General features: G+C 36.7%; 1 protein-coding gene across 3 annotated transcripts in view; it reads right to left on the bottom strand.

The window, feature by feature from the left end:
- The window catches only part of ATAD5 (ATPase family AAA domain containing 5), a 45875-nt gene that overhangs the window by 8539 nt on the left and 12629 nt on the right, over nt 1–24707 (bottom strand). For 2 of the 3 annotated variants that reach the window (XM_014796384.2, XM_087440774.1), the window contains exons 6-18: nt 24243–24324; nt 19782–19966; nt 17960–18117; nt 17325–17484; nt 16551–16880; nt 15285–15381; nt 14012–14091; nt 13363–13505; nt 13113–13263; nt 6259–6435; nt 5873–6006; nt 5313–5406; nt 3971–4035 (exon numbers count right to left, since the gene is read on the bottom strand). In XM_014796384.2, coding sequence (XP_014651870.2) covers nt 3971–4035; nt 5313–5406; nt 5873–6006; nt 6259–6435; nt 13113–13263; nt 13363–13505; nt 14012–14091; nt 15285–15381; nt 16551–16880; nt 17325–17484; nt 17960–18117; nt 19782–19966; nt 24243–24324 — 1856 coding nt within the window. The remainder of the gene's footprint in view (nt 1–3970; nt 4036–5312; nt 5407–5872; nt 6007–6258; nt 6436–13112; nt 13264–13362; nt 13506–14011; nt 14092–15284; nt 15382–16550; nt 16881–17324; nt 17485–17959; nt 18118–19781; nt 19967–24242; nt 24325–24707) is intronic. The other variant, XM_087440775.1, reaches the window with a different exon arrangement.

Below are 24707 nucleotides of genomic sequence, written 5' to 3'. Positions count from 1 at the left end.
AATGAAGAACATCAGAAATTATAAGTATATGAGTAAATTAAAAAGTCAACTTTTTACCCTATTAATTTCTTTAAAACATATATGACTAGCTAAAACAAAAAAATAGAATATTAAGAGTTTATAATATAAATGTAAAACATTTGAAAACTAAAGCATAAAAGATAGAAGGCTGGTAAAGGACTTATACTTTTGCAAGGTTCTTAAATTCTCTGTAAATTAATACAATATTAATGCTAAATACACCATGAAAAGCTAAGAATACCTATTTTAATCTCTAAAGAAACTACTAAAAAATATGTCCTAATCCATTTCATGTAGCCTGGAAACTATACACCAATATCCTTCATGAACATAGACAAAAAATCCATAAGAATGGGCCAGCCCCAGTGGCCTAGCAGGTAAGTTTGGCGCTCTCTACTTCAGCAGCCACGTTCGGTTCCTGCACACGGACCTACACCACTCGTCTATCAGTGGCCATGCTGTGACAGTGGCTCACATACAAAATAGAGGAAGACTGGCAACAGATGTTAGCTCAGGGTGAATCTTCCTCAGCAAAAAAAAGAAAAAAGAATCCATAGCAAAATATGAGCAAATCAAATCCAGAAATATGTAAAGGACATAACACATCATGACCATATTATCCTAAGAATATAAGACTGATCTGACATTCAAAATCAATCAACATGATTCACCATACTAATAGAATTAAAAAGATAAACTATGATTGTCTCAAAAAATAGAGAAAAAGTATTTGGCAAAATTCAACACCATTCATGATAAAAACTTTCAGCTGATATAGAACATCTATGAAAATATACAGCTAATATCATATTTAATGGTAAAAGAATGAATGCTTTTCAAGGCAGAGATGTCCACTTTAACTCCTGTTTAGCAGTATACCGAAGGTACACTGGCATTAGCCACTGGAATATGGCAACAAGAAATTAAGGTACAGATTGAAAAGGAAGAAATAAAAGTGGTTTTAATTGACATGATCATCAATATAGAAAATTCTAAGGAATTTACTACTAGAACTAATAAACTAGTTTAGCAAGGTCATAGGATACAAAAATCAATTGTATTTCTACATACCAGCAATAAACAACTGGAAATCTTAAAAATACCATTCACGATAACATCAAAAAACATTTAACACTTAGGACTAAATTTAACAAAATATGTGCAAGGTCTGTACATTCTGTACAATGAAAACTAAAAAACCTTGCTAAATGTTAAACCCCCTCCTAAAAAACAAACTGCTCACAAATCAGAAAACTCAATGTTGTTAAAATGTCAGTTCTCCTGAAATTGATGCATAGTAGTAGTTTAGTAGTTTCTTTTTTTTTTTAAAGATTTTATTTTTTTATTATTTTTTTTATTTTTTCCCCCCAAAGCCCCAGTGGATAGTTGTATGTTGTAGCTGCACATCCTTCTAGTTGCTGTATGTGGGACTCGGCCTCAGGATGAACGGAGAAGTGGTGCCTCGATGCGCACCCGGGATCCGAACCCGGGCCACCAGCATCGCAGCGCGCACACTTAACCACCAAGCCACAGGGCCGGCCCATTTTAGTAGTTTCAATTCCCATCAAAACACCAAAATAAACTGTAAAAACTGACAAATCGTTTCTAAAATTAACAGAGAAATTAATGACATATGATAGCTAAAACAATTTTGCAAAAGAATAAAGTTGGAGGACTTACACTACTTGATTTCAAGACTTGATAAAGAGCTATAGTAATCATGATGTCATATTTTCACATGGATAAATAGAACACAGCAAGATTCATACACAGTCTATTGATTTATGACAAAACTGGAAAGTAATTCAATAGAAAAAAAGATACTCTTTTCAACAAGCAGTGCTGAAACAATCGTATATCTATGGGAAAACAAATGAATCTTATGTCTTACGTCACATTGCCTCCAAAACTTTACTATAAATCGATAAAAGACCTATCTGTAAGAGCTAACACTACAAAACTTCCAAGACAAAATCTCTGTAAGCTTGGGTTTGGTAAAGATTTCTTAAATAGGATACAAAAAAACTATGAACCGTAAAAGAAAACTTGGTAAACTGGGGTTCATTAAAATTAAAAACTTTTACTCTTTACAATTAAAAAAAATGAAAAGATGAGCCACAAACTGGGAGAAAATATTTATAAAACACATATCCAATACAAACTTGTATCCAGAATATAAAAAGAACTGCTAAAGCTCAATAAGACAAATGATTGATTTAAAAAATGGGCAAAAGATTTGAACAGATATTTCACCAAAGAAGAAATATAGACAGCAAACGGACACAAGAAAAGTTGCTCAACATCGTAAGTCATTAAGGAAATGCAAATTAAAACCACAATGAGATACCAATACATAATTATTAATATGGATAAAATCAAATAAATGGACAATTCCAAGTCCTGGTGATTATGTGAAAAACAACTGGACTCTCACACATTACTGGTGGGAATGCAAATCATTCAAAAACTTCAGAAAACAGTTTGTCGGGTTCTTATAATGTTAATCCGACCAACAATTCCATCTGTAAGTACTTAAGTAAAAGAAATGGAAATATTCATCCAAAGACTTTAACGCAAATATTCGTAGAAGCTTTATTTATAATAGTTTAACTGTAAACAACCCAAATGTCTATCAACAGGTGAATATGATAGACACATATTTCTATATGCGAGGGTATATCCATACAATGGACTACTGCTCATTAATAAAAAGGAAAGAACTTTACTGGCACAGGTAACAGGAATGAATCTGAAAAAGCATTATGGAGTGTAAAAGAAACTAAATAAAAAATGCTACTTATTATAACATGCCATTTACATGAAATTCTACAATAGGCAAAATTATAGCCACAGGGGCCGGCCCTGTGGCTTGGTGGTTAAGTGCGCGCGCTGCGATGCTGGCGGCCCGGGTTCGGATCCCGGGTGCACATCGAGGCACCACTTCTCCATCCATCCTGAGGCCGAGTCCCACGTACAGCAACTAGAAGGGTGTGCAGCTATGACATACAACTATCTACTGGGGCTTTGGGGGGGAAAAAAATAAAATAAATAAAATCTTAAAAAAAAAAAAAAAAAAAAAATTGTAGCGACAGAAAACAGACTGGTAGTTGCCAGGTTCGAAGGGTTAAGAGAAAGGACAAAACACAATGGGGGCTGAGGGAACTTTTTGAGGAAATGAAAATGGTCTCTATCTTGATGGACATGTTCTATATCTACATTAGTCAAAATTCACTGAACCATATACTTAAAAGTGGGTGAATGTTACTGCATATAAATCATGCTTCAATAAAACTAATTAACAAAAAGCAAACATGCACACGTGCGCACACACAGAGATGGATGTCACTACCATGGCTAAAATTAAAAAGACTGACAATAGCTGCCAGAATTCTCATGCTGGAAACCTATTTGGCAAATTCTTAAAAAGTTAAACAAACCACATAACGCATACGACTCAACAATTCCACTGATAGAATAGCATGGATAAATCTAAAAAACAAAATGCTAAGCCCTCAAAGAAGCCAGATACAGAAGGACACATAATGTTTCCTATTATTTGAAATTTCAGAACAGACAAAACTAATATTAAAGTTAATATGCACTAAAATAGTGGTTACCTCTGGTGGGGAGGGGCGTGCTGACTAAAAAGGGTCCAAGGGAACTTTTGGAGGTGATGAAAATGTTCTATATTTGGATCTGGGTGATGGTTACAGGGATGTTTATATATGGTTAATATTTATCAAGTTGCATATTTAAGTGCATGTTAACTGTATGTAAATTTCACCTCAATAAGGCACTATTACTATGAAAAACAACTAATGAACACTGGAGTCTAGAAAATGTTAACATATCCCTTAGTAACCACATTTTAAAACTGTAACTATCATAATAAACCACCTTTTATATAATTGTGATATATAATTTATAATCATCAAAATTCAAAACTTACCAGAGAAGGAGTATTGAAACTAATTTCTTCAAAGCAGCCATCAAATATTAAACTAAATGTTGGATCTGTAGGGAAACCAAAACATTTTTTTAAACATTGAGACTACTAAATTACTTTATCCAGTTATACTTTTTCTATGAAAATATTCTGTATTTCATCAGTAATAAAAATAAAATATCATGCAAATTACTGTAAGTGATTAAGGAAATTTTTTTTAATTAATTAATTTATTTATTTATTTTTTCCCCCAAAGCCCCAGTAGATAGTTGTATGTCATAGCTGCACATCCTTCTAGTTGCTGTATGTGGGACGCAGCCTCAGCATGGCCGGAGAAGCAGTGCGTCAGTGCGCGCCCAGGATCCAAACCTGGGCCGCCAGCAGCGGAGTGTGCACACTCAACTGCTATGCCACCGGGCCGGATGTTAGTCCAGGGCCAGTCTTCCTCAGCAAAAAGAGGAGGACTGGCATAGATGTTAGCTCAGGGCTGATCTTCCTCACAAAATATAAAAATAAAAAAAATAAACTACCATCTAACTTACGATTAATATGATTTTTATCAATATTTTTAGAGTACAATCACTGTCAAATGGGCCATTAATTTGTAAGTAGAATCTAACATAAACACATTTTCCTATAGAAATCCATAGCAGAGATATTCTATGTACTGAATATCTGTAATGAAAAACATTAGAAAATAATATTACAATACAATATTTGTAAAAAAAATAAAAGGAATCATATGAGTTTTAAAATTAAACATTGAATGCTAATTATTAGGAAGGTGGACCAATTCTGTTAGGCTAATGATGGCTTACTTGAGCTAAAATATGCAATAATCCATACAGAAGTGTTATCAGGGGGTGAGGAACAGCTAACTTCAATATTAAGGAACTGCAAAAAGGTTAGGTTCCATAAAAAATTTTGACCACTAAATGACGTTTGGCCATCTAATTATAGGCATGAGGAAGATGCAAAGAGAAGGATCTGTTACTTCCCTACCAAAACCCCTCCACTGGTTAGTCCATAAATCTCTATCTGCATTACAGGCTGCTGGCAGTTTCCTAAATATCTAACACCCAACACAGTGATTCAAAGTAGTACCCATTTCCAAAGTCATTGCTATTTGTAAGGTAATATATTAATTTAATAATTACTCAAGGCTGAAGATCAATTGTAAATTTGAATAATTCTTAGTTTTAAAAATGACCTCAGAGCCTCCCCATTTCAGAAAAAAGACTTAAATTACTAGCAGACTTTTAAAGGTACATTTCTAACTAAAATTGGAAACTTTCCCAAAATATTTTAACCAAAAGTAATTACTTGTAAAATCACTGTTACCTACCACTTGTAGTAAGGATTACAGGTCTTTTAGTTGTTGCCATGAATGTTTTGATTGCATTCAAAAACCCAGCATCTTCTTCGAAAATGACATCAACCTGAGAACCATTTGTTGGACTATTAATACACTGAGGAACAATACACTTGCTGGATATCAGTAATGTATACATAGTAGATACATTATTTGTCTGCTAGAGACAAAACTTATGAATTTATGAACAGTGTGAATTCAGCCCACGCTGAAAGCTTACAATGCCTCACACTATTAAAAGAGTAAAAGAATTACCAAATGTTAAAAGAAATGCAGTCACCTATAACTGGATAAGCATGAGTCAGAATAATTTCTACAATCGTTGAACAATAATTAATAAGCCTGAATTATATTAATCATCTTCCTGAAAAATTCTTCTATGATTATCAGTTTCACTTGCTTTAATTTCAAATAGATACAAGTATTCCTGACTTTCTTAGCTATTTTACAGTACTGTATAGTAACACATATAGTAATCTCCAGAATAAGTTTTTATCATGAGATATCACAAATGTATACCTCTGTAAGCCTACCTCCTCAAAAAGAATGAGAGATGTTGCATTTTTCCTATTGGGTTCCTCGGCTCCGAATTCTTTGATGTTTGAATTAGTTGTGTTCGCAGGTTTAGTCTGAATAATTTGTTTCTGTTCAAAAGAATTTTTGATTCCTGCACAGATATTAATATTTTAGATAAAATCAAATTTTAACAGAACATTGGATATTTCCACAGAATAAGCTCAAACTGAAAGCTCCTATCAAAACTGAAACAAAATATTAAAACTCCTGTATGTAGGACCTTCAGCGTAGTGGAGGTTTAATAAACAGCAATAAGAACTTATGAAATATGATCATATTTTCATTTACCAGGGTCATTAGTATCAAAAAATGTCAAGTTTATTTTGTCAATTTAGTGTCTTACCTGTACTGTTTTCCAGAAGTGCTCCCATTTCTTCATTATTTTTTGGCTTGGAAGATGCTTTAAAATAATTTGCCAAAGTTTTAGGCGGAAGTGCTCGCTTTGGTCCACTACTTTGTGGTGACGGTGGAGGAAGTTTTCTTGGTGATGTGACCACTTTCTTAGGGGAACTTAATTTTTCTGCCAAAAACAAATTACACTTAACGATAGATATTCTAAAAATTAAACAGATGGTGAGACGGAGTTATCCACAGTCTATATTTCTACTCTTACCAGTTAAAAATCAAAGTTATGGAAATTTTCCTTCATTCTTATATTCAGTACTCTGTATCATTACAGTTATTCTACCAGTAGAGAAGGTAAAACCAGTCATTTGGAAAAGACACTCTTTTGCAAAGAAACATACATTCTTAAAGCAATAATGTTCATAATCCCTCCATTCACTTTCTCTATACCTGCTTGAGGTCAGAAGAGGCTGGAGGAAAAGTCATAAGGGTACAAACTAAGCACATTATGCAACTCTGTTGTCCAACTTCAGCTTAGCCCTACAGTGAATCGATACTGCAAGCAAATAATATGTTTTTCTAGAAATGCTGAGGGATGGATACAAAGTTAAAAAATAAATGGTTGACCTCTATCCTCCAGAAGCTGCCCGTGCCCAGCTTTTATTCCAGAGCACGTCTTTTTCTCCCCTCCGAGTGCCCTATTTAGTCCTTACACGTCCTAATTATTATCATTCGGCCTTGGAGCAGCTTCTTCATGTACCATCATATAGGTACGATTCCATGACTGTGTCCTATTCTTTTTTTTCACCCCTGACTCCACAGATCTTATCATATCCCTTGCATATTATAGGTGTTCAAAAAACTTACTGAAAATTTTGAATTTGAAAAAATTATCGTTATCACTATCATTTCATAAAAATAGGGCATTTTAACACCACAAGGTAAGAGGTACATAATCTTAAAAAATATTTCTTTATATTGAATAGATTTCAATTTATTAAAAAACTCACTATTTTGTCCTTATTTTTCTAATTTTGTCATAGACCAAGGATTGCTTGATCATGGACTGGCATTAGTCCAAAGATTGGTTTTAGAAAATACATGCCAATTTTTACTTTAAAATACTCAGTAAGTACTTGGCTAAATTTTATCGATATGTTTTTTAAAAGATTTTCTACCAAAAGAATCATCTTCTTGGAGAAATAGCTAATTCTAGATCTGGGACATCTTAACAAGCCCTCAAGCAAGGAAAATATCAAACATTACTGGGGCTATGTCAAACGGACACAAGCCAATTAAAATGGTTTCCTGCTGGCTGAAGACGAGACAATACGAGCACAAAAAGAACAAAAGACAGGATTCTGCTCCTGGCCAAGATGCAGACTGGATTTACCCACCCATCTGAAATAACAACAAAAAACTGAACATAATTTATGAAACAATGCTTTTCAAGACTTTGGACCTCATGCAAGAAAGGACAGGGAAACCTGAGAGATAAGAAACAAACAAGGTGAACCGTAAGGATTGCCTAGCTTATTGCCTTGAGAGAATTTCCAGGCCACAGTGAGGAGGGGAAACCAGTCCAGAGGCCTGAGTTGAAAACTGAACTAGGAGTCCGGGGACACCAAGGCAGATAGAGTTCGTAGCACAGAATACCAAAGAGGAGAGAGCAACACAGAGCTCTGGAAATCTGCAGAGGGTCCCCTGCAAGTCTCCAATTGAGTAATGATCAGTGAAGAATTAAAGGAAATAATTTCTGAGGCTCACAGAGAGCTGGAACTAGCTCCTCTTCCCACTAGACAGAATGGCAAACTTCATAATTAATGGGGCATTGGACAGACTACTCAGAAGCGTTTTTATTTATTTTATAATTTTATTTATTTATTTTCCCCCAAAGCCCCAGTAGATAGTTGTATGTCAGAGCCGCACATCCTTCTAGTTGCTGTATGTGGGACGCGGCCTCAGCATGGCTGGAGAAGTGGTGCCTCGGTGCACGCCCGGGATCCGAACCAGGCCGCCAGCAGCGGAGCGCGTGCACTTAACCGCTAAGCCACGGGCCGGCCCAGAAGCGTTTTTAAATAATGGAGCAAAATTAGCCCTAGACCTATGCAGCTATGGTGTTGCCTAATACAGCAGAAAAGACCTGAAAAGATCAAACTGTTTCTACGTAACTTAACTGCATCCCAGAATAAAGTTCAAGTATAGTTACAGGAAGACAGAAATATCCAGCACCCAACAAGGTAAACTGCACAAAATCTGACAGCCAATCAAAATTAACAGGCATCCAAAAAAGCAAGAAAATAAATTTATAATGAGGAAAAAAAACCAATCAATTGAAACCAACTCAGAAATGACACAGATGATAGAATTAGTAGACAAAAACACTAAAACAGTTATTATAACTGTATTTCATATGTTCAAAAGCCTACAGGAAAGATTGAGCATGGTAACATAGAAGATATAAAAAGGACCCAAAACAAGCTTCTAGAAATGAAAACTACAATATGTAAAATGAAAAATACACTGGATGGCATGGATGGCATACTAGATATTGCAGAAGATAAGATTTGTGAACTTGAATAAATAGTAATAGAAACTATCCAAAATGAAACACAGAAAAATGAAAGACTGAAAACTGAACACATAATCCTGTGACACAACACAGTGGTCTAAAATATATATAATTGGAGTTGCCAAAGGAGGGGAGGAAGACAGAAAAAATATTTGAAGAGAGAACAAGTGTTGGCACTGATGTGGAGAAAAGAGAACCTTTGAACACTGCTGGTGGGAATGTAAATTAGTTCAGCCACTATGGAAAATAACATGGAGGTTCCTCAAAAAATTAAAAATAGAGCTACCATATGATTCAGCAATTCCACTTCTGGGTATATATCCAAAAGAAATAAAAATAGGATATCAAAGAGATATATACACTCCCATGTTTATTGCAGCATTATTCACAATAGCCAAGATACAGAAACAACCTAAGTGTCCATCAATGGAGGAACAGATAAAGAAGAGGTGGTATATATATATACAATGGAATGTTATTCTGCCATGAGAAAGAAGGACATTCAGCCATTTATGACAACATGGATGGAACTTGAGCACATTATGGTAAGTCAGATAAGTCAGACAAAGAAAGACAAGTACCGTATGATATCACTTACATGTGGAATCAAAAAAAGTCAAACTTGGGGGACCGGCCCTGTGGCATAGCAGTTAAGCGCACACTCCGCTGCTGGCCACCGGGGTTCGGATCCCAGTGCGCACTGACTCACCGCTTGTCAGACCATGCTGTGGCGGTGTCCCATATAAAGTGGAGGAAGATGGGCACAGGTGTTAGCCCAGGGCCAGTCTTCTTCAGCAAAAAGAGGAGGATTGGCATGGATGTTAGCTCAGGGCTTATCTTCCTCACACACACACAAAAAAAGCCAAACTCATAAAAACAGAGAGTAAAATGGTGGTTACCAGGGCTTGGGGGTGGGTGGGGGATAGGACAGATGTTGTTTAAGAGTACGAACTTGCAGGGCTGGCCTGGTGGCTCAAGCGGTTAAGTGTGCACACTCCGCTTTGGCGGCCTGGGGTTCACGGGTTCGGATCCCGGGTGCACACCAACGCACTGCTTGTCATGCCATGCCATGGTGGCGTCCCATATAAAGTAGAGGAAGATGGGCAAGGATGTTATCTCAGACCAATCTTCCTCGGCAAAAAAAGAGGAGGATCAGCATCAGATGTTAGCTCAGGGCTGATCTTCCTCACACACACACAAAAAAAGAGTACAAACTTGCAACGAGTAGTAAATTAAATCTAAGAGATGTAAAGCACAGTATAGTGAAAATAGACAAGGAGATTGCATTATAAGCATCAAACTTCCAAAGAGATTATAACTTAATTATTCTAACCAGTAAAAGGAAATGATAATTATATAACATGTTAGAGATGCTAATTGTCCATATAATGGCAAACATAGTGCAATATGTAAACGTATCAAATTCACATGTTGTACACCTTAAATTTATACATGTCAAATATATTTCAATTAAAAAAAAGGCTGATGGGGGGCCGGCCCGGTGGCATAAGTGGTTAAGTGGGCGCGCTCTGCTGCGGCCGCCCGGGGTTCTCCAGTTTGGATCCCGGCTGCGCACCAACGCACTGCTTGGCAAGCCATGCTGTGGCGGCATCCCATATAAAGTAGAGGAAGATGGGCATGGATGTTAGGCCAGGGCCAGTCTTCCTCAGCAAAAAAAGAGGAGGATTGGCAGGTTAGCTCAGGGCCGACCTTCCTCACACACACAAAAAAAGGTTGATCGGGCCAGCCCGGTGGCGCAAGCGGTTAAGTGTGCGCATTCCGCTTTGGCGGCCCGGGGTTCATGAGCTCAGATCCCGGGTGCGCACCGATGCACCGCTTGTCATGCCACGCCATGCTGGCATCCCATATAAAGTAGAGGAAGATCGGCAAGGATGTTAGCTCAGGCCAATCTTCCTCGGCAAAAAAAGAGGAGGATCAGCATCAGATGTTAGCTCAGGGCTGATCTTCCTCACAAAAAAAAAAAAAAAAAGAGTACAAACTTGCAATGAGTAGAAAATTAAATCTTAGAGATTTAAAGCACAGTATAGTGAAAATAGACAATGAGATTGTATTATAACATCAAACTTCCTAAGAGATTATAACTTAATTATTCCAACCACTAAAAAGAAATGATAATTATATAACATGTTAGAGATGCTAATTGTCCATACAATAGCAAACAGTGCAATATGTAAACGTATCAAATTAATATGTTGTACACCTTAAATTTATACATTACATGTCAAATATATTTCAATTAAAAAAAAGGTTGAAATTTCCCCAAATTTGATGAAAACGATAAACCAATACATCTAAGAAGCTCAACAAATCCCAAGCACGTGAAACATGAAGAAAACTACACCAACGCACATCATAATCATAACTGCTTAAAACTAGTGATAGGGCCGGCCCCGTGGCTTAGTGGTTAAGTGCACGCGCTCCGCTGCTGGCAGCCGGGGTTCAGATCCCCGGCGTGCACCGACGCACCGCTTCTCCGGCCATGCTGAGGCCGCATCCCACATACAGCAACTAGAAGGATGTGCAACTATGACATACAACTATCTACTGGGGCTTTGGGAGAAAAATAAATAAATAAATAAAACTAGTGATAAAATCTTACAAGTAGCAAATAATGAACACAAAGGATTGAAACACATTAAATACATACAAATCCATGAGTTCATAATAATACTAAAAAAAAATAAAACTGGGCTGGCCTGATGGCTTAGTGGTTAAGTGCACGCGCTCCACTACTGGCGGCCCGGGTTCGGATCCCGGGCGCGCACCAAGGCACCGCTTCTCCGGCCGTGCTGAGGCCGTGTCCCACATACAGCAACTAGAAGGACGTGCAACTATGACGTACAACCATGTACTGGGGCTTTGGGGGGGAAAAAAAAAGGAGGATTGGCAATAGATGTTAGCTCAGAGCCAGTCTTCCTCAGCAAAAAAATAAATAAATAAATAAAATAAAACTACACAAATATTCATTGGTCAACTTCAGAGATTACTAGGGCAGCATAAGTCTAAGACCTGATTAAAAGAAGGAAAGAATGAAGCATTTCTCATGCCTTTCCTGTACAGACTGTATTTCAAAGTATCCAAATAGTTGACAAAGGAACAGTGCTTCTTAGAATTCAAACTAATAAATTCAGAAAGGCTCAGTGAATTACAAAATCACCATTTTTTAAGCCTTAATGAAATGAGTCCACTAGACAAAGATCATTAAATGGCTGCAAAATACCATTAGATAAGAGAGTGATGGGGGAACTTTGTAAAGGCTAGATTAGACTGAAAACAACTGAACTCATCTATCAATTTTAACATCACTAAAAGTGGGAAAACCAGTCATTATGCATCTCCTGCTATGAGGCCATAGGAAGTATACAGCCCTGATTCTGCATGTGTGGCAGCCCCAAAAGGGAACCTGAATCTAATGACGCCCACAGATCTAACTGCCAGTTTATAAGAAATGCAGGGGAGGGCCGGCCCCGTGACTTAGCGGTTAAGTGCGCGTGCTCTGCTGTTGGCGGCCCAGGTTCGGATCCCGGGCGCGCACCAACGCACCGCTTCTCCAGCCATGCTGGGGCCGCGTCCCACATACAGCAACTAGAAGGATGTGCAGCTATGACACACAACTATCTACTGGGGCTTTGGGGGAAGGAAGGAAGGAAGGAAGGAGGGAGGGAGGGAGGGAGGGAGGGAGGGAAGGAGGGAAGGAAGGAAGGAAGGAAGGAAGGAAGGAAGGAAGAAATGCAGGGAAGAGGAATACGTTAACTGATACCATGCAGACACAATCAGCCAAATCCAGAATGCGAGAAATTTTATGACAAATGACCCATGTTTTCAACAAATAAATGATGTGAAAAGGATGCGGGAATTGTTAGAGATTAAAAGAAACTCAAGAGATATTAATCAAATGTAAGACGTGGACCCTGTTTGGATTCTGATTGGAATAAACCATTTGAAACATCAGAAAACTGAAATTACACTGGGTATTCAAACAAATTAAAGTATATAGTTAATTTTGTCAGGTCTGATTATGATATTGTGGTTATGCTTTTTAAAAAGTCCTTATCAGTTAGAGAAAGCTATTGAAGTATATATGGGTAAAATTATACGATGGTCCTGAGATTTGTTTTAAAATAGTTCAGGAAAAAATAAAAAGGCATGTATATGTGTAGGAAAAGATAAAAAAATCAATGACAAAATGCTGATTACTAAAATTCTTTTCTTAGATTTTTTTTGAAAAGGTTATGACTTAAGGAAAATAATTTACTTACTTGGTGACTTGCCTATGCTGTAGCTATTAAAAAAACAAGGTTTTTGTGAGTTTACACCTTGCTTATCTACTTGATGGGACTGAGTAGCTTCCTTAAGTTGAGACAGAATTTGTCTACCACTGCGCTGAGAAGAGGCATTCACTTCAAATATCTAAAAGAAGAATATATAAAAAAAGGTAGAATAGTTTGTTTTCTTTTAACTCAAGGATAATTATTATATTAACATTCTTCCGTTGTAGCTCTCACTAACCTTAAATCCAAGCTCTTGAGCACAAGCATAGACAGCAGCAGTTTTTCCCACCCCTGTTGGCCCTGTTATAAGAACAGTATTGCAAAGACGACTCTCTTCTTCATCATCTGAACTGCCTTTAAAATCTATGCTATCCAACAGATCTGAAAAATGATTCAAATGCATATTAGATGATAATTGCTTAGGCAGCAACTCTACCTCACAAAACCCAATGATCAAATCTCACAAATATCTTGCCAACAAATGCTGGAAATTTAATTTCAAAAAACTAGAAAATCAAATATAAAATACCCATTAAGAAATTTTATAAAATTTTTAGCTAATCAGGGCCGGCCCAGCGGCATAGTGGTTAAGTTCCTGCACTCTGCTTCTGCGGCCTGGGATTTCCAGGTTTGGATCGTGGGCGTGGACCTATGCACCACTTATCAAGCCATGGTGTGGCAGTGTCCCACATACAGTAGAGGAAGCCGGGCAGGGATGTTAGCCCAGGGCCAATCTTCCTCAGCAAAAAGAGGAAGATTGGCAACAGATGTCAGCTCAGAGCTAATCTTCCTTACCAAAAAACATTAAAAAAAAATTTAATAAATAAATTTTTAGCTAATCTAACTCTAAAAATGTTCAGTGAAAGGGAAAAAATGACTCGAAATACCTTCCTGTTTCTCCTCTTTTTTTCCCTTCAAATTTTGTCTTTCTTCCAATTCAGCTCTTCTTTTCCAGTCTTTCAACCAACTACCATAAGAAAATGTATGTTAATAAAAATAATTCACAGAATATAGATATCTCTTAGATTACATGTAAAAATGATTGCTGGGGGAAGTTACGGCATGTCATTAGTTTTTAGGTACTCCACAGTGCTTCTGAATCAACCAAATAGTAAAATATTTTTACATGGGCTTGAATATTTTAAAATGAAGCAATTTTTGCCAAAATACACAAGACTGTGTGCAAGGATATTCACTGCAACACTGGTCACATTAGCCTCCAAAAGGAAAAACCTAAAACTACATCAGTAGGAGACAAGATACGAATCGCTCACATCAGAAACCTGTACAGAGCAACTCTGAAGAACTGCGGGGGACTGTGTGATGACATGAGAGATGTCTAATGTGCGATGCTAAGTATAAGTAGAAAGATTAAGCTCTAGTCTGGAGCTGGACTGCTTGAGTTTGAATTCCAGCTCCACCACTTTGTAGCTGTGTGACTCTGACAAACAACGCAGCCTCTCCAGGCCGCGTTCCTCATCTGTGAGATGCAGACCACAGTATTTACCCTCAGAGTATTGTTTTAAGGATTAAGTGAGCTAAGAACAATGCAATACTTAGAACAGTGCTAAACTCAGTGTTACTATTACTATGGGTCCCAATTTCTTACATAAAATCCTTTGGGCCAGGTGAGTTGTAGAATTCAGAACATTTCAGACATTAGAAAGGAAATTCGGTACATACACCACAAATAACACAATACCCCTAATGGGATCTGTGGTGGGACTTCCATAATCATTTGATATTTCTATTTAAAAAAATGTATGAACTTCTACTAAATGGGATCAGTAAAGACCATAATGAACTTTATGTAATAAGTTAATAACTTTCAGTTTTTAGAACTTTTTGGATGCGGGAATTGTAGACAAAAGATTATGAAGATGAATGAGGAGTAATATGATCTTTTTTTTTAGGAAGAAAGGAACTAATATATGCATACAATTTTTTCTGGAAGGTTTTATAGGAAATTTTTAACAGCGGTTACCTCTGGGGAACAGAAATGGGAGAAAAGATGAATATTTACTTTTCACTTAAAAAAAAACTTCTTTTTAAGATTCTCCAGGTAATGTATTACTTTATAATTTCTAGATTTTAGTATAAATAAACTAAATAGTAAAAATTCATAAACTATTTCTCAATTCCTTTACAAATTTTACCAACCTATGTAACTTCTTTATAGCTAATTCATTGCCTATGAGTTCACTGGAGTTCTGGGGTTGATACTTTTCTGTCCAAAGCATGTCTTCAGTTCCAGAATCTAAAGCAAAAAATAGATATTAAAGTATCTGTTCCTTGACATAACATATATTCTTAGATATTTACATTATCGTTTCATGTAACAATAAGTATCTATACAAATATTTATATTTACAGAATGCCAAAAAGGCAATTTCAAAACTTAACATTACATTTAAAATTCTTCATATCAAAATCTTTCCCCCTTAGAAGCTAACCACCATAAAACCTCGTGACAGAAAGGTTTAAATGGACACATTTAAATTTTTAATAACCATGAAATACGACAAATAATTTGTACCATAAAAAATTCTCTGAAGGGCCGGCCCCGTGGCTTAGCGGTTAAGTGCGTGCGCTGCGATGCAGGCTGCCCGGGTTCGGATCCCGGGCGCACACAGACGCACTGCTTCTCCGGCCATGCTGAGGCCGCGTCCCACATACAACAACTAGAAGAATGTGCAACTATGACTTACAACTATCGCTTGGGGCTTTAGGGGAAAAATAAATAAATTAAAAAAAAAATTAAAAAAAAAAAAAAAAAAATTCTCTGAAGACCAAAGGCAACATAATTTTAGTGGAGCCTCTTTTGACCACTGAAAAGAAACATTAAAATATCCTACTAAGTTAACCCCGGTAAATGGAGAGAGATGCTACACTCCCAACTGAGAAGACTGAATGTTGCAAAGATGCCAGTTCACTCTGAATTAATCCAGACATTAACACTAAGTCAAAACCCCCATGGGATTTTTGGGGGCAAAAGAATCTTTATAGTTCATTTAGTAGAGCAGATGCATGAAAATAATTTTAAAAAATGATAGGAGACTTGCCATAAAAATATACTCTAAAGCTATATAAAAGGGTGAATTAATCAATTCAATAGAATACTTTGGAAAAGCTAGATAAACCAAATGGGAACATGTTAGAGATATGTGAAACAGGTGTAAAATAATATGTATAGAATGATCCAGGTTTTTAAAAAAGTATATGTATTTATAGAAGCACAGAAAAAGCAAAGACCAAACACCAATCGGTTAAATGTGGTTATCTGTAAGACTCTAATTAGTGAGGCTTCCACTTCTTATTTTATACATTGTTTGAATGTTGCAATGAGCATATATATAAGAGAGGGGAAACATGAGAGGTTAAAAAACCAAAGGAGTTCTAGGACCAGAGGGAGAAAATGTAATTTACCAGGAATAGAAGATATTTCTGATGTAGACTCTTTGTCATCATCTATTATCAAAATATCAGGATCTTCTACTGTTCCTGTTTCCACTTTACATGTTGTACTCAAAGCAGTTTGTCTCTTCCTGGATGTTTTAGACAATAGACCCTTGGAAGAGTCTGGCTTTATACCAGTGGAATGGTTTCTTTTGTCAAGTTCTTCTGGTTTCCCACTTATCTTTTTTGGACTTTCTGAATACTCATTTGGTTTCTTTTTTTTTGACTTATGATTTTCCGTTTCCACTCGTTTCCTTTTGGTCTCTTTTTGACTGACACTGGGGTCTAGTTGTGGACTTTCTATTTGGGGAATTAAAGAAAGTATGTGCTTACTAATCAACAAAAAACAAATGTTCATACCCAATAATCTTAATATCACTTCAAAATATCCAATAGTCTTCTTACTATAAAATGAAAAGGCAAGAATCAAATATGGATAAGCAAGCTGGATATCTTGTTATTTAAACTATCTTTCGTACAAGCTATGTAAGTTCTAAGGCTTTCCTTAAATGAACTATTAATATTTTAACATAATTAAAGCTGTCTTTGCGTCGGCATCTCTGGAAGCTGGCAGGGACTAACACTGTATTGCACAAGATGCTTTACTTCAGTTGAACAATTCTCTCTGCCAGCCATAAGCAACGTCCTGTCCTTTCTGTGGTGACCACTTTCAAGAGAAAATCGCTAAGTCATAGTGCTTTCAAAACTGAAATGTTAACATAAGTGATATTAATTATCACTAACCTTGTTTACGAGGACACTCAGAAAGTACCTGGTGCTCAGTTCGTTTTTTTAGAAGCAAAGGAAAATATTTCTTCAAAGGAAATTCAGGATTTGAGCACCTAATTTCCTCCAGCAAAAAATTTCTTACTTCTTCAGTCAAATCTTTCCTTCTCCCCATAAACTGCAATAAAGAATAAAATGCTCAAAAACAGACTCACATTGTCTATTAATATTAATCACAATACTAACAACTACTTTCTGTCTATTGTAAGTTAATATCAATGTAGGATTAGCTTTAGTCACTAAATATAACCTTGATGGCAAAGCTGCATGTGCATAGTTTTTGAGGGACTTAGTTCATATTCTTATTGTTCTCTCTTTCAAGTAAATATACTTCATAATGCTGACTTACAAAGTATCTAAATGTGCTATACAATCTAATATTCTTTTGAAACTGGCTATCATTAATTTTTAAAATGTTTTTAAAGCTTCAGCAGTATTTAAAAAAGATGTGTACTTCAACTGGGATTTATTTTTTAAAATTGGACTCTACAAAAAAATGAACTTTAGGCTACAATAGTAGCTATCCAAAATTTTTTTTCCTCTGAAACATGTGAAGGAAATGCCCTACAATGGATGGGCACTTTAATACTTACCGCGACAGCAGAATTATTACTTTTGGAATTTGAATTCAATGTTGAAAATTCACCAAGAGCAATAACACATTTTGAGAGATCCGTTACTGTAGTATTCAGTTCTTTAAGTTTAGTTAAGAGAGGACAAGTGGGTGGTTTCAAATGCCACAAATGGCACCCTAAAGAAAAACAGAAAAATTCTCTTAATTACCTTCATTCATACTATCCATTTATCGAATGCCGAGTACGTAAACATGAAAAGACTTGACAACACCTACATAGTTAACACAAAAGTACCGAAACTCAAATGAGTACACAGGGAACAAAATCATCACCTCTGACAAACACAATTAATAAAAATTACCTAGTCTTCCCTCCCAGTTGTTAAAAACAAGCAAACATTAGCAAAGTTTTTTTCTTTTTAAATCAACCTTGCTACTGAGGGTAAAAATTTCAGGGGCAATTAGCATCCTGGTTTAAAGTTTAAACTTTGAAGTCAGACCTGGATTCAAATCCAGATTCTACCACTTACTAGCCAGGTGAGCATGGGAAAGATCCTAAACCTTAGTTTCTTCACCTGTAAAACAGGGGTGACAATTACAGTACTCAACCTCCTAGGGTTATTATGGGGATTAAACTAGATATGCACATGAAGTACTCAGCAGAATGCCAGACAATTATAAACGTTCAATAACTCTTAAGGTTCTAAGAGGGAGAGGTTCTCTCTGTGCTTGCCTCATCTGCTCATCTACATATAGACATGTTAAGCTTTACAGTAGTGCTCTTGTGAAAATGTGTTTATCAAAATCAGGGAAGAAAAGCATAACTAATTTCTATAGTTGAACATACTATTAGAAAATGCTATCTAAAACTGAACTAGTGAAAATAACAAGAAATGCTTCATCAATTGAATGGCCAGTGGCAGAGCTGGGAAAAAAGGAAAAGCAGAACATTATTAGAAAGACTGGCTGGGAAGTTCCCCATACAAAAGAGAGGCTGAACAAAACTCAGAAAGTATCAAGGTCCGAAACACAAAAGGAAAAGAAAGGAGAACAGAACACGATGTACATTTCATGAGTAGAGGGAGTGCACTAAACCAAACCACAAAGCCAGCTGAGAAGAATATAACTGTTTATGTGCTGACAAAAAAAAAAACCTCTAGGCAGGAACAATGACAAAGTAAAGATATAAGGCTTTGTACCTTATCAGTCATTAAAAACTATATAAGTAAAAGAAGATTGTGGTTGCTACAGCATTTGAATCCAAACAGAATTAGACTCTGATCAAGCTACCACAGTACAAGTGGCTTGTGCAAACAGCTCACTCTTGTGCATGGTGCATGTGAGAAGAGGGTGAACTAGAGCAATGAAGCACTGCTACTTGTTACCTATGCCAGGAGACACAGCACTAAGCAGTAAAGGCTGGAAAGGAGGCAAACAGATTTCCCTGGAACATTCAACAGTAACTGGACACGGACAAGACTGGAGCTCCTAAGAAATTCTTAACGATGATCTGCTCACACACAGGCTATGTGTGTGAAGGGAACTGCCTTCCTTTTAGAGTACAGTGCCTCTCTGGAGAGCAACATTCACTTAAGGTCCCACACACACGCTTACTCTACCCTGGAGTAAGGGGTAAGGGCTGAGGATGCCTTTGACTTTCTTGTTCCCACCCCCCATCCTCAGTAAAATGAGTCCAAGGCTGAGGAAAAGAGGATGAAACACGTACTTTAAATTCCCACTAAAATCCCCATAAGAATTATACTTAAACCTTAGCCTCATCTTAAACCAACTTCCATAGTTTCATATTACTTCTAACACTTAAAAATATTTAATAAACTCACCATCATCTTTTTGTTGTACATGAACCACTCTCTGGAAACTGGTACTCACGGCATTGTACACATCTAATGCAGCAGCTTTCTTTGCAATTTTTCGTTTCAACAAGTCTGGCAAACCACTCATCAGAAAGTCACGCTTTGCTTTAAACTGCACACCACAATCCTGAGACTTTTCAGATGTATCTTGACTTTTAAGAAAACGATGTGAAAAAGGAAAGCTAAGATTATAAACACTTTAAAAAATCTATAAAATAAATACTTTTTAATTTAATTTGAAAAATTTAATCAGCTACCTGAACTGTTAGCTGGTCAAATTAAATAAATACATATAGAGAAAAATAACCCGAAGGACATCCACCAAAATGTTAACAGAGGCTATCTTTGAGTGGTAGGTAAGTTTTTTTCCTCGTCTTTTCTGTCTTCCTTTTTTTTTAAAAAAAATGCCTTTGTATTATAATCAGAAAACAAAATCAGCGCTATATTTTAAAAAGCTGGGCTGGCCCCGTGGCTTAGCGGTTAAGTGTGTGCGCTCCGCTGCTGGCGGCCCGGGTTCGGATCCCGGGCACGCACCAACGCACCGCTTCTCCAGCCATGCTGAGGCTGTGTCCCACATACAGCAACTAGAAGGATGTGCAGCTATGACATACAACTATATACTGGGGCTTTGGGGGAAAAAAATAAAATTAAAAATAAATAAATAAATAAAAAGCTAATACAAGAACTTCTAATGTAATATTGTTTCCAATATAATAGGAGGAACATTAGGGCCCTTATTATTGATGTCTCAGTTTTACCTGGCTTATCTTCATATTGCTGATCATAAGAATCTTGACTTCAGCGAGAGGGAGGTGACGGGATAGAGGAGGATGGGATGGATGCTGGAGTGGTGGGGGCGGGAAGAGCTTATATACCCTTCCTAGCCTGCCATATTGAGTGAAAACTATAATATTCCCTACAAATAGAAATTTGGGTTGGTAATTAAAAAGAGGCTACAAAAACTTCTATTTCTCTTTTTCTTTCCTGTTTGAGAGACATGAGGGAAAGATGAGCTCTAAAGCCAGACGGGAGGGAACACTCTTAGAAAGAAGAGATGTACCTTTTTTACCATTAATTGGAGGAAAGGATGAAAAGATGGGTGAAGTTGTAGCTAAATTAGTATGTGCCAACAGCAGAAGGTAAACTTTAAGGAGAGGGGTAGTAGTAGTATAAAATGTATACATATATATATATATTTTGTGTGTGTGTGAGGAAGATCAGCCCTGAGCTAACGTCCATGCCACTCCTCCTCTTTTTGCTGAGGAAGACTGGCCCTGGGCTAACATCTGTGCCCATCTTCCTCCACTTTATATGTGACACCGCCACACCAGCTTGACAAGCAGTGCATCCGTGCACGCCGGGGATCCGAACCCGGGCCGCTAGCAGCAGAGCACGCGCACTTGACCACTATGCCACGGGGCCAGCCCCACATATATTTTATATATATGTATTACATATATGTTATACAATATATATTATATACACAGTTAGAAACAGTTTTGGATGTGTGTGTATATGCATATACATATGTGTATTTCCTAGCTTTATCTGCTGAGAAGGCCTAGAAGCATTGATACCTCAGGAGTGATGAGTAAAACAAGCACCTAGATCTTGGTTTCCAAATACCATCCTCCACCAAAAGGAACCAGGGCTCAGCAAAAATAAATCAATGAACTACAGATATATTTGACAACATGAATAAATCTCAAAATCATCATGCTGAGTGAAAGAAGCCAGATAAAACTGAGCATATATCACATGATTTCATTAATATAGAATTCTAGAAAATGCAAATTAATACACAGACAAAGGATTGGTGTTTGTCTGAGGCTGGGACTAGAAGGATTAGTAGACGGCAAAAGAGCATGAGGAGTCTTTTGGAGGGTAATGGAAATAAACCAGTATCTTTATTGTAGTGGTGGTAGTTTCACTGTGTATACAACTGACAAAGCTCACCAAATTATACACTTTAAACACAGTTGATTGTAGGTAAATTATACTTCAATAACCCTTAAAAATTAATTGATTGATTAAAAAAACACACAAAAACCCACAATGACATACCACTAGAAACCTATTAGAATAGCTAAAATTAAAAAGTCTGATAATGCCAAGTGTTGCCAAGGATGTGCAGCAACTAGAACTTTCAAGTATTGCTGGTGGGAATGTAAAACGGAACAACCACTTGGGAAAACAGTTTGGCAGATTCTTATATTGTTAAACATGCATCTACCTAATTACAGAGTAATTCCACTTCTAGGTGTTTACTCAAGAGAAACGAGAATACTTGTCCACATATGTGTATAAGAATATTTATAGCAGCCTTATTAATAATAGCCAAATACTGGAAATAACGCAAATGACCATCAGTAAAAGAATGGATAAACAAATTGTGGTATATTCATATAAGGACTACTACACAGCAATAAAAAAGAACAGACTACTGATAACATTAGCCTGAATGAAAGAAGCCAGAAACAAAAGTGTACCTCCTGTATGATTTCATTTCTAAGAAATTCAAGAAAAGGCAAACTAACCTGTATCAAAAGAAAGCAGATCAGAGGTTGTATGGGATCGGGAGTGGGGGACAGGGATTAACTGCAGAGAGGCACAAGAGAACTTTTTTGAGTGGGATAAAAATGTTCTCTATCTTTATTGCAGTGGTGATTATATAGATGTGTACATCTGTTAAACCTCAAATTGTTTAGCTAATACAGGTGCATATGACTATATGTAAATTATACCTAATGAAGTTGATTTAAAAAAATATATGTGTGTGTGTGAACCCAGCAAGAACAGTTAGACACAAAAGAATATATATATGAAGTTTATGTGAAATTCTAAAACAGACAAAACTAACCTATGGTAACAGAAATCAAACTAATCGACAGTAACAGAAATCAGAATAGTGGTAACCTTTTGTTGTTGTGGTTGTGGTGGGGATAACAGAAAAAGAGTAAGTAACCTCTCAGGAGTAAAAAAAAAAGATGTTATATCTTTTTTTTTTTTTTTTTTAAAGATTTTATTTATTTATTTTTCCCCCAAAGCCCCAGTAGATAGTTGTATGTCGTAGTTGCACATCCATTCTAGTTGCTGTATGTGGGACGCGGCCTCAGCATGGCCGGAGAAGCGGTGCGTCGGTGCTCGCCCGGGATCCGAACCCGGGCCGCCAGCAGCGGAGCGCGAGCACTTAACCGCTAAGCCACGGGGCCGGCCCTGTTATATCTTGATATAATGTACTTAAAGCCGTACACAAGATTTGTGCATTTAACAATATGTAATTATACATCAATAAAATTGAAACAGGAAAAAAACATAACCTGAACTCATGATGTCCCTAAATCTGTTCTTCTTCCATCGTGCCATCCACTGGCATAGACCAGAACTTGAGTGTCATGCTTACACTTTCTTCTCCCCAACCTCCAACCTGAAGATCTAATTAATCATCACGGGTTTTTTAATTTATCTCCTAAAATCTTTTCATACATCATCTTCAACACCTGAGTCCACACCTCCATCATCTCACACCTGTGGGAGACCTCTGGACCCCTGCATCCACTTCTAATCCCTCCTCCGTTCCATTCTTTATACAATAACCAAATTAATCCAGCAGTCAGATTAAACTTTCAAAATCAAATGTTTATGTCCATACTCATGTTTCAAATCCTTCGATTGTTGTTAGCATATAAAATTCTTTCACGTGGCCTAAAGGTCCTACATGGGCTGGCATCCACCTCTCCAGCTTAATCTTACATTCCTCTCATCCCTGCTCTCTATGTTCAAGTCACACTGGCATTCTTTCAACCTGTATTTACCATGCTCCTTCTAGCTACAGGGACTCTGCACAGACTGTTCCCTCTGGCTGGAACACTGTTCCTCCCCCGATGAACAACTGCTCATCCTTCACTTCAGGTGTCACTTCCTCAGCAAAGCCTTTCTTGCCCACACCAAATCTACTTAATATAAACTTTAACAGGACTTTATACCTCTCCTTCTTAGCACAACTGCAATTTTTCATTTGTTGGTTCAACTAATGTTTAATCATAGACGGTCTTTCCTCTAGAGGGTAAGCCTCATGAGTCCAGGGAATGTGTCTCGTTTTGTTCCCCATAATATTCCTAGTACCAAAAACAGTGCCTAGTACATAGTAGGCATTTAAATATTTACTGAATAAGTTCATAATCAGCTTTTTGGTATTTTTGGTTTCTTTATTTTTCCACTATTTTGCCTAGAGATGGCCACAAAATGTTTGCAAGAGACCAAGATCTTCAAATCACGGTTGTAGCATTGTCAATATTGTCATCTTTTATAACAGACTAATTAAAGCTTCAAATGATAATTTACATGCTTTCTCATCAAAGTAAATGAATAAATACAAAATATATTCCAAAAGGCATTTTTGCATTTTAAAATTTGTATTGAACTGACCTGCTTTCATCAAAACCAAGGATATGATCAGCTGTTTTTTGAGCCTTTCTGGTAAGAAATAAAGGAGCAACTTTCATTTTTCCTGAGAAAAATAAATACTTAGGTTAGTATCAATGTTTATCATCTCCACATACTTCCAGCCACTTTCAAAATTATACTTCTATCTTCTTAAATTTTTAAAAAATTAACGCCCTTTAAATTTTTTTTAATTGAAAAAATTTCTATATAATTATTTGGTCTCTCAACATGACAATTCACTATCAGATTCTCCTGAGGAACTTTTTTTTTAACTACAGATTCCCACAACACATCTCTGGAGATTCTTAAGTCAATACGTCTAGGGAAGGACCTAAAGACTTAAACATTTTTTAAATTTACCCAGATGATTTTGATGATCAGTCAGGTTTGTGAACCACTATCTTAACTGAGGCCAAATAGATACACGAAAATGCAATAACTCAAAAT

Source organism: Ceratotherium simum, chromosome 16 (genome assembly GCF_057802395.1).
Source record: "Ceratotherium simum simum isolate JZ-2026a chromosome 16, ASM5780239v1, whole genome shotgun sequence".
Classification (NCBI taxonomy): domain Eukaryota; kingdom Metazoa; phylum Chordata; class Mammalia; order Perissodactyla; family Rhinocerotidae; genus Ceratotherium; species Ceratotherium simum.
The sequence above is the reverse complement of the archived record's forward strand: the minus strand, read 5'-3'. Positions and strand labels throughout refer to the sequence as shown.